Source organism: Anopheles darlingi, chromosome 2, assembly GCF_943734745.1.
Source record: "Anopheles darlingi chromosome 2, idAnoDarlMG_H_01, whole genome shotgun sequence".
NCBI lineage: Eukaryota > Metazoa > Arthropoda > Insecta > Diptera > Culicidae > Anopheles > Anopheles darlingi.
Window position 1 is genome coordinate 60,187,037 of NC_064874.1, and position 11,520 is coordinate 60,198,556.

The 11,520-nt window shown below is 46.5% G+C and overlaps 1 protein-coding gene across 3 annotated transcripts in view; it reads right to left on the minus strand.

Moving 5' to 3' along the window:
- Positions 1-11,520, minus strand: part of LOC125959804 (protein spire) — a 134,301-nt gene that overhangs the window by 55,039 nt on the left and 67,742 nt on the right. For all 3 annotated transcript variants that reach the window (XM_049692751.1, XM_049692752.1, XM_049692750.1), the window contains exon 5: positions 5,004-5,239. In XM_049692751.1, the coding sequence (XP_049548708.1) occupies positions 5,004-5,239 (236 nt within the window). The remainder of the gene's footprint in view (positions 1-5,003; positions 5,240-11,520) is intronic.

The window sequence follows — 11,520 nt, forward strand, 5'->3', positions numbered from 1 at the left end:
CCGCCAATGGGTTGTGCTGTGGACACTACGAGAGACGTACCTCGGACGAAACCCTCGGCCCCCGCTCGTCGACATAAAAGGGGAACATCTAAATCAACATTTTCCGGAGCTGGGCAGCTGGATCCGATCGTTCGCCGGGGAGGAAGGTGATGTAAACTGCAAATAATGACTCCACGCATGGGTGGTCAAGTCTCAGAACACAATTGTATTCTGGGACGCCATTCTTCACTGCACGAGGAGGTGGTACTAGGAGGCAATGTCTTTTGTCAGTTTCGCAGCCAAGACGTCTTGCTTGGTCGTCTTGGTCTCGATCGCTTCGCCCACGAGCCTTGTAGTGGGAGTTACGGATGGCCAAGGTGTCACAGCAACAGCTGTAGCAGCTGTAAATAGTGTGTCGCTTGCTTGTCGCTTGTTACGGTACTTTACCGCTCCACAAACAGAGAGAGAGACGCCGTTGGCCATTGACCATTTGTAGATCGTGAGATCATGACGGACACGGATCACCACGGCCGGACCGTGGCCGGATCACGGGATACGCCCTCACAGGAAGTCTCTGGAGAATGGGGCGTAACCGCACGCCGAACGCCGCACGCGGCCATCGACATTTGTCATCGCCTCAAGGACACGCGATCGCACGATCGATCCGACTCTGCTCTGCTCTGGACTGCACGGAAGTGATCGAATCACGTCGCTGTCCTTAGCTGACCCGGGAGGACAGGGCTTCCGATTTGATGGATCCGGACGGAAGCACACGCGAGCGGCCGCTTTTCACTTTCACTTTTCCACCTTTGGCCCCCCTCCGCCCCCTTTGGCGATGGCGATTTGATTTCATTGTTGCCATCGTGCATGCATCGTGCGGTGCGGACCAGCATTAGGCTCATTATCAGAATCGGTTTCGGTGTCGGAAGAGGTTATGACCATGCTCCGTTGGGGTCCTACACATCCGTACCATCGACCTAAGGCTAGTTCCTTGCTTCTACAGGGTGTTCCATACAAAAAAATGCATCAATAGTAGTTCATTGCAATTTCTTTGCATTTTTTTTTTGTTGCAAGACTTACAGTATGAAAAAAAGTTAGTCCACCTCTGCATGAAATTTACGTTTTGGCTGTTTGCTCCAAACAAATAAGTCCAAAAATCAAAACCTAACCAACTAATAGTTGTTCATATCTTAGAGATGTTTATAGAGCCATTTTAAAATGAATCAGTTGTCTAGTAACTTGGGGCATAACTCCATTATTTTAGGCGATAGAACCATCGATAGGGTCTCAAAAGATGCGCATGAGATTAAAAACCTAAACTGCATCATTGAATTGGAGTGAAAAAATATTATTTGACTATTTTGGAGAGAAAACCATATTTGTCTTGTATGAGGTGAATAACCCTTTTTTCGTGCCTTTCTCTACTATTTTTGTGATATCTTTTTTTCTGGTGGGTCTTTTTGAAAAAAGCAAAAAGTAAAATAAAGATAAATAAAAAAACAAAACTATTGATGTACGATTTTTGATTTTTAGACTTAGTTGTTTGGAGCAAATAGCCAAAACGTAAATTTCATGCAGGGGTGGTATTAACTTTTTTTCATACCGTATATGACATAACGTTTTTTTTGTATTCGTGAGATTAATATCTACGAAAGGATATGTAAAAAGTTGAGTTGTAAATACGGTTTGTTCAGTAACATGTAAGCAAAGCAGAGTAAGTCTCAGCATAAAAATCTCATCAAGATAGGTTCATATCACCTCCGAAGACCAAGAATTAATGTTATCTACCAACCACTGGAGTTAGGATGTTTGGAGCTGTTGCGACCAACCAGCGGTATAATGAATACTGAAGTCTTTATCTATATTTCAATCTATAGTATTTCAGAAAATGTGCTATCTTCCATTTCTCTAAACTTGTTCAGGCTACAATAATCTATGATTGATTTTTATTGGCCTTTTCAATATGGGCAAAATATTTTCATGCAAAGACCTATAGATTCAGTGATAAGTTCTCGATATGCTATTTTTACGAAGAAAATGTTTGAAAAAGGAGCTGGCTTTATCAAGTGATTTAGTTTTTAATTTAAATTACTGTACAGAGCGCGATAAATGAGAAAGAAAAGCCTAAAACGGTGTCTTAGAACGTCAATATTTGCACTTTTTGTGCGGAACACCCTGTATTTCCTCGGCAAAACCCTCGACATACCCCATCATCATGTTGCACGCGGTACTTGCTTAAACCTGATGACCTGCCCCTGCCCCCCACACAAACCAAGCAGAGAACCATCCAGCGAGAGAGCACTCATTAGCATAAAAAGGCATTATTCCACCCCAAAGTCGTTGGGCGAAACGCGGTAGCGAAGCCCCTTTTCCAAACGATCACGCGGTAGCCGCTCGGTTCGAAGATGCTTGCCTCGAGGTGCCGAAGCCACGACTTTCGTTTTCCCTAGCTAAGCATCCATCCATTCGCGGAAATGGTAGACGCAGAAAAACTATCGCGCAGAAAACTAAATGATCCATCAACGGGCGCTCAATGAAACCGTATAAACGGTATTTCATTCATTCATCGACCCCGGCCACCCGGCCACCCGGCCACCAAACCTCTTCTTTTGTTCAGGGGACCATCTTGCAACACACACACACACGGGCGCGTTGTTTTTTTGTCGGCAAGCAGTTTATGTTGGCTTTCCTAGCGCAACGGAAGGCATTATATGGGGCCAACCTACAGGTGGAAAGTAACGAATCGTGTCATTGCGGCCCGGAGGTGCCCCGTTTGCTGTTTCAAGGTAAACCATCTTAGCCTCAGAAAGGGGGGAGCTCGATATGCTCCTGGTGAGTTGATGCTGGCGGTACGCATTCCATAGATTAATGCCGACCGGTACATGGGACCGTGGGTAATGGATCCTCAAGGACGATGGACGGACGGAATGGAATTTTCAAAGTGCTACGAAAGCTACTCCATCCAGCTTCACCCAGTGTACATGATTTAGCATAAGTTTACAGCATACATTATGTTGCTGGTACACAAACGAGGTTCATTAGGACGAAGGACGGCATCTGCTATCTGCACCTGATCTCTTATGTCATCATAGGCCGCGGTCATGTTTTGAGTTTAAGAAATATTTCATAATGCAAAAGCATCGTTGGGCAACATACACGAGCATTAAGCATTGCGTCAAATGAAGAGAACATAGGTTTTGGATAGGATCGGGGTTAGCATCTCAAAGCTGACTTGCAACAAAAGTCTAGAGAGAGAGCGTGAAAGCAACCACCAGAAAGTGGACTAAGCCAACCAAAGGCATTCCCAAACTATAGACATCATTATTGCGGTGTGTGTGTTTCCGGAAACGATTAACCTTTTCCCCTTTTCATCTCACGTACCTAGCCAGGCGCACTAGGTGTTTCTGTTCGTTTGTTTTCCACCGCAGAAATACCCGGGAAATTCCTCGCGTCGACACTTGTTGGTGAAGATCGCACACGCCAGGGATTGTGAGACAACTTTTTGCCACTGAAAAAGAGCAAAGAGACTTTTCGCCAGCTCCACAGCTTGAAGATCATCACCGTCAACGTAAAGCCAATACCAATTAGCCAGACGGCTCTGGCAGAGGCCGAGTTTCCTTCGAGGATCCTTCCAGTGGCCTCAAAGCTCAAAGCTTCCCACGGTCTTCCCATCAGCCGTGATGATCGATGCCGCCAAACACACATACATACACGCAGGGAACGTTAACCAACCTGACAGCCAGCCAGCCAGCCAGCCAGTCGGCGATTTTAATCACTTCCGTGGAAATTGAGCCACCAAACTGACTCGCTCGCTGCAAGTGACGTGCCTCACACCAACGATGACACGGTTTTGCGCGCGGCACGCACAACCAAACACCCTTTCCACTGCTTCAATTGCTTTCGTTAACGAGCGTTCGACTGGGTGAGCGGTTGGCGGAAGCTTTTTGGGGTTATTTCGCGCCATACGTGATCGTGATCGATCACATAAAACGGGTGAGACTTGTATGGTGAAGGGTACTGCTGCTGCTGCTGCTGAATGAGCTGCTTGCTCGAAGCCCATCATGGATCAGCTTTGCTGCAATCACATTGTTTCTGCAGACGTAGACAATTTTGCATTACTTTTGAGTCTGTCTGTTTGCAAACCAAATTTTTTTATGCGATATGAATTTCGATATCACAACGAACGATGCAATTTCGATGAAACTTCGATGTTACTCCTGTATGTGTAGAAAACCCCTCAGACTATCTAACGCAGTGATCACTGAACTGGCTTTCTTGGGATTAGAAGGACCATGGAGTCCCCGGGAACTGTTCTTCATTCTACTACTTCGATCGCACCACGAAATCCAGTTAAATCCTTCTCAATAAAGGAGTAGCACACGAAATTGAGTTATCATCTCGGTCAAGCGAGGCATCGTGCTCGCCATGACCGTTCCGTCAGTCGCCATGGAGACATGAGAATGATGGAGCACTTTTGCGGTTCCTTTCTAGAGCGACTCAATACCCGGGAACGCTTATGATCGAGATCGAGCATTAGAGTTCGACTGCTGATGATGCTGATGCGACCGAAGAAAGAGAGCAGTCCCCTCGTTCCCCAAAATGGCGACTTGTTTGTAATTAATCTTACGCACTTCGGATTGGCTGGCACCAGGTAGCAGCACCCGGCCGCTGGTTCCTGCTGGTCTTTCGGTATCGGGGAAAGAAAAACACTTTCCTTTCGCCCAAAACCTTTCACCACCGATCGCTTACACACACACACACGCGCACGCACTCACACACGTGAGCACCATTTCCATACAATAATGCTGATGCTGCGGCCAGATCCATTCTTCGATCTTTTCTCTTTTTGAAACCGTCCAACCGACGCGGCCGCCACCACCGACCGATAACAAAAGAGAGGAGCTCCGGGGTGTGAATAGGGGTTCTGGTGGTGGTGGTGGATGGTCGAGGGTGCTCCAGAGAAAGGAGTTTCTGACTCACACACTTTTTTGGGCGGCAACCACGACGTCCGACGACGTACTCACCTCTAGCACGTGATCCAGTTCTTTGGTTTCGAGATGCTTTCGCTTGCCACCGCATCCGTTGATGGGCACCACCATCGAGGTGTCGCACGAGGCCAGATTGCTGCCGCCGTCGGTGCCACCGCCATTCAGCGTCGTATCGCAGTCACCCGGATCGACTCCATCATCGCTGTCGAGCGTGGCCAGATCCTCCTCGATCTCCTCCGAGTCGCGCTCGATGCCTTCGTCGTCGTTATTGTCTGCAAATGGAAGTGAAAGAACAGGAAAAGGTGAGGGAAGTTAAGAACTAGGGTAGCAAAACGGGAATCTATCTATCGCGGAAGGAATCACGCAGAAGAATCAAACATGTTGTGGCCGAAGATATACACATTTGAAAGAGCACAACCACAATCGAATCCCTCTGGGTTGTCTGGGCTGGGTTTCAGTTGAGCTCCAGTTGGATCAAGATCAAGTGCTTTTCGAGACTTGGAAGGATGATTAATCGTTTGCTCATTATCGCGGTCATCTCGAAAAACCGCCATTCAACCGCGAAGGTGTGCGTGTCGTTATTTAGACATCTGGATCTCAATTAATATCTTGAGGGGATACAACTGGAGTTGCGTTCACATAATGCCAACAAAACAGTACATCAAGGATCACTAGCAGTATGTTTAGCCCTGCGACCAGGCCAGCAGATTATCTCGAGCAGAATTTGTGTCGTTCTAACGCCCTCATTACGAGCTCTACTCCAAATCTATTGTATGGCTAACAGCAGTAAAGTCTAATGTAAAAAATCAGTACTCTTGTTTTTAACTTACGAAAGAGCTGGTGATTTCCTTAAGGCCCGAATCCAAAACAATTACTAATCCTATGACAATAATTACTAACACCACCAAAAACCAACAGCTTCCGCTCCAATGGCAACTGTGACCAAAAGGAAGAAGTTGAACCGAAACTCTACCGAGTCTCACAGTCTCAGTCTGGTACCTCAAACTGAAGAGTCTTTTAAACAAGACTGAATTAAAAATGCGTTTAATTGTTGCGCTTTTCACAACTACAAAACACAAGCACGCGAACGGTAGCTTAAACTACAAAGTTTGTGTTTTGCTAAATCGAAAAAAAATGATAGCTTTGATCGACCTCAAGATCAAGACACACTTCATTATTTTCGTCACAGTTGCCATTGATATTTCATTCATAAGTTCAAAATAAGACGGCTGAGTTCTTTTTCCACAGGAGTAATGCAGTCTTGTTTGCCAGAATAGAGGCTTAAAATTGGGTCCTAAAAGATTATCTGGAGTTTCAGAATAAGAGTTCCAGAAAAATATGACATGACGCTCGTATTTCGTTACTTTATATGCTGGCCTTGTCATTTTTCCCTGAACTAAACAGTCTATCGAGAATGTTCCAAACTTTCCCTAGAAATTGAAAGGTTTTCCAAAGATTTTCTTCTTAAAACAATTCACTTGTAACTCGCATTCACCAGATAATCACGAACAGATACGAGTTCCAGGGCTTTCTATACACATTTTGCCAGATTATCTGCTGGTCTTGGCGCAGGGTAACAATCCATTTACAACCGATTTCAATGACTGACCGACTCTCCGATCGACTCCGATCTCCGGCGCGAATTTATGATATGGACCCCCCTTTTCCATTGGCTGTCATCTGCTTCATATTTCTCGCGTCGGCCTCCTGTCACTTCTATTACGTTCGTGTGCTCACCACACGGAGCCCCAACAACACCAGCGCCCCGGCAATGACCACTCTCGGACTTATCGCCGAGCGCGGGCAGAGACCATCGCGCCGATGTCGCGATTATTGGCTGGATTAGATCGAATTTATTATCGCCAGCGTCCGTGGCCTCATGGCTTCACGGCCAAGGGTAACTGATCGTTTGCAGTTTTGCACTTGCAGACCAACGCGCAAACTCCGGCCACAACCGGCCGGTGCACACGCCTCGAAGGCAACTGGAAAGAAATAGGTTTTCTCCTTCGATGAAACTCCTCAAGAGCCAGGGGTCCGATCCGGTTCTTCCTCCCCGGGTGCATGGACTTTGGCTAGCGAAACCACCAGCCAGGCACCACCCGCAGGACTGCCGACCGGTCAGCGAGCGAGGGGCGCCGTGGTTCCACCGGGTTCCAGGAAACCGTTTTTCATCGGCATCGTCCATTGCGATAATGTTAATAAATGATTCCATATTACGTTTCATCTCGCACTCTCTCTTTCTTTCTCTCTTACTCGCCCAGAGACTCACTCAAGTGGAGCCACGTGGGACCGGTTGGTCAGTCAGTCCGGGTTGTTGATTTGAAAATAGGCAGATAAGTGATCCCTAAAGCCCATCGTCGTAACAGTTAAACTCCTTCATTCTGCGCCTCAACTGGCTGATTAATCTCTCTCTATGGAAGCGGGAGGGAGCATTTTGTTTTTCTTCCTCTGACGTCCTCTTGGCCAAAGGAATTGTCTTGGCCTGATGGGGAGCCCGGCAACCCTGTACTCACTAATGTATTATTTATGTTAGAGGCGTTGGGGCTGCGCACGTCACATGACGCAAGCGGTGGCGTGGAATCCTCCAACCGCCACCCCAAAAAAAAGCTCCAAAACTTAAACAAGCAGCCAATGGAACGGAGAAACAAACACACAGTCAGTGAGCTAACGAGAGACAGACGCGTTCATAGACGGCACTTCGAACGGGAAGCCGACATTGAATTTAATCAACATTTCAAAATATTGTTTCACCTCCGTGGCTCGTTGTGAAGGTGAGAAAGCTTCTTCCCGCCGGGCGAGGGGTGAAACCATCGAAGTCACCGTCGAGTGTTCTAGCCGGTTCTATAACGTTACTCAAATGTTTATCTGAGCCGAAAGAATGCAATCAGCTTGTTATGTTCGGGGTAGCGGGGAAAAATGCATTCCGGATACTTGAATCACACACATACACACACACACGCACACAGCAGCCAAGGGATCTTCACGTTAGCGAGCATTTTCCATTGTTGCGTTCCTTTTGTAAGTTGGATTTCATTTAGTTCATAAATAAATCCTAACGGTCTTGATGTATGGTGTGAGTGTGTTAGTGTGTGTGTAGAAAGTAGAAGCTAAGAACAATCTACAATCTAACGGATAGATGCATTGTCTGCCGTATTATAGTCGCATCGTATCGCATCCCGTTAAGCCGTGAAGAGAAAATTGGGGAAATTTTAATTAAAATAAAGCCCCCACCCCGTTTACAGTGCCAACCATTTAATTGAAAAGCAAAAAGGGGCAATCTCTAATTATGCTGAACTGTCTGACAATAAAGCAACAAACGGCTTGGACGTGGGCGATGTTTTAAGATGATAAATCATCGTACATCATATTCTTTATGACTCTTTATGATCGGGATAACGTGCTTCGAGTAGCTTTTTTATGTTGCTGACCGTAATATGTACTTGTTTGCTAGAAAGCAAATTGACAACCATGATGATGGTGATGATGATGATGATCATGATGATGTGAGCACGCCTAAATGCTGACAAGCGAGGTGTCAAACATTAAACCGGGCGTTACAATGGTCCATTTAACGCTATTACCAATCGTTGCCGTGGCGTAGCCACAATCATGACACAACAATATCCATCAATTACTGGGCAATAAGCAAGCGGTCTTTGCAGCGGTCCTTTCCGACTCCTTCCGACACGAAACTCCTCCTCGCTCTCGGCCCCAGATTGTTTTCTATTCGCGAGAAGTACGCTGAAGTGCCTTTCCTTCAACAGCGCGCCAGGGACCGCGCACCCCAACTCCAATGATCAATCAGAGGCTCTCTCCCACACTGGCGCAAGATCACTTCTTGCACCCCAAGCCGAGCCCCATTACTATGCAGGGCGCGCGACACCGTTCTCTGTCATGTTCAACAGAACCTGCCAAAATCGATAAATCTTTGGGCGCTTGTGCACTGCCAGTGCCAGTGTCTGTGTGTGTATGTGACGGTGAGGGTGACATGTTTGTTTGTCTCTTGTTTCCATTGCGCAATGTGTGCGCCTGACTTGTATTGATCCGATTGCTAGCCAGATCCGACAAACATGATCCCCAGATTCAGGTGAGTCATTCTCTCTCTACTCGCAAGGTGACCGAAGGGTGGCTTCGCAGTACGCGACGAAAGTAAAAACACACACACTCCAGCAAACGGTTTCATTCATAAAATGCCGAATCTTTCGAAGCCAAAGCTGCTTCACGGTACACGCAATCTTTGGGTTCGTCGCTTGTTGTCTTTCGTTTTGTGGTGCTCGTGGACAGCGCGCTCTGCCGTCGATTTGTGTCGTTCTAGCGGTGGTAAGGGCTCGGTATCTCTCACCAAATCTACCGCGATGCAACGATGCGAGACGATGCCAACATAGGCAACATATCACCGCCTGTTTTGCGACACAGAACGCAGCATGACAGCAACCGCATGAGAGCGTGCTGAGAACACAACATGGGGTGTTCCAGCAAAAAACCTACACGAGCACACATACTCGCGCACACAGTCAGGGGTCCCTGACTCCGGTGTCCCGGTGCCCTTGTTGTTGTGGCAACCTGCGAAGGAACACGCGATGGGCATGCGCGGTGCCGTATGCACCAGTGACATGCGAGAGTGTTCTACGTGGCGTGTTCAGGCGTGCTGCTGCAGGCGTGGGTCTACGATTATGGTCATGAGGAGCCTTTGCACGGACCTGCACGGAGCAATATGCGTTTTTGTGAGGTCTCGACTCGCAGTCGCAACCACGCTCCAGTCCGCCGCGGTGCCTGTCAGTCACCATGATGTATTTATTATTGTTACAATTTTTATTAGGTTCTCTTCTCGCCTGCTCCGGGCGGGTAGCAACTACTCTAGCACCGCCCCGGCCTACTATTGCAACACATCGGGCGTCCGGCGTTGCCACCCCAAAAACCGGAGCTCCCAATGGTGCTGCGTTTGCTTTGACATTCATTCGCGTGCAGCGCGCGTTGCGATCATGCATTTCGTACCATCAGACACACTCCAGATTCTATCTCGAATAAGAGAGAACATTCTTGTGATACTTTCGATTCTCGAACTCAAGAACTCGAGGGAACACGGATAATAGGCAGATAGTAAGCTAATCGGCAACCTTATGTCTTGCTGCTTACCTTAGGCGATTTTGAAAATTGGATTTGAATGTCATGCCACCGACTGTTGGATAGCAGAGTTTATTGATCGGAGCAGCCAGCACCCCTTATCTCAGCATTCCACACTCTCTATCGTTTGAAGGTTAACTCAATTTAGCTCGAGATCCGGTCAATGCATCAACACGACCCCGGGCCCGGCAAGTGTGTGTGTGTTTATGTGTTTCCCGAAAGTGGCAAACACTGCACACTGCTCCGTTACCAGCAAAATCGTGACCATCGATCCATATCAACCTTTTCTGCACCGTGGCCACGTGTGACCGAGTGCTGTCCGAAACCTGTTGTCTGCATATGCGGGATCGATTGAGTTCGCCCCCTAAATCGACGCAACATACCGTTGATGTCAGAACATTAGTGACCGGTGGCCGGTGCTCGATGCCCGGTGTCGCGGTGTGCCGGCGGTTCATGCTTTCAACTACCTACCTAGCCGTTGGAGAGGGCGCCTCCTTCAAATTATATACAAAATGCGGTGCTCGTGTTTACTTCCTCGTAGCTCGGGCTTGAGCTTGGTGTGAGGTTTGGTTAGCCCTTCTTCTTTTTCTTTTCTAAAAAATATATATTTCCCCATGGGGCTTAGGCGCGGCGGTTCAATTTCATTTGAAATTCCTCGAACGGACCAGACGGCGTCAAACTGAGTGCCGCAGATTGAAGGCCAACCAACCTTCAGGTTTGCCAACCAATCTCTTCTCGATAGCATTTACATGGTGCGACGACTGGAATAAGGTGCATTAGAGTGTCTTTGGTTTGGTTGACTTTATGCTTCGGAGGTTACCGAGTAAATAATCTTCAATTACGGTGCTGGATCCATTAGAGAAGAGGAGAGTGAGATGAACAGATGGATGGTTGAAATTCCATCCTCCAACTTTTCCTTCTATTAATGTGATCTTGATGAACAAATATAAGTCTTAGCTATTCGAACGAAAGGATTCAAAATGAAATTGATTGGAATTTAATATCTAGAACGCAATGGCGCGGTAATGAGTATCAATAGAAATTCTCAATATATCAATACTGTTCATAGAATTGGGAAATGCAAAATAAAGTTCAATTCAATGTATGAATTACATTCATTTTCATTCTCATTTCTAAACTAAAAAGAAGGAAATTTTATGACGGGTATTTAAGGGAAGGATAAGCTGTTCACTTTTTTTAATTTTTTTTTTTGTTGTTTACATGCATTCATTCAAATGCAAATCCTTTAAAAGTATTGTGTAAAATGTTTTCCCAAAACCTTCATCGTAGCATAAAGACTATTGGACCGATTGATTTGAAACCTAAACTTAATATCAATCTGTACAGTATCTGCTAGGTAAACTCGCAGATAATTTTCCAAGTTTATTGATAATTTTTTAAACAATCGTGTAAAACTCTTTTTAAAAAA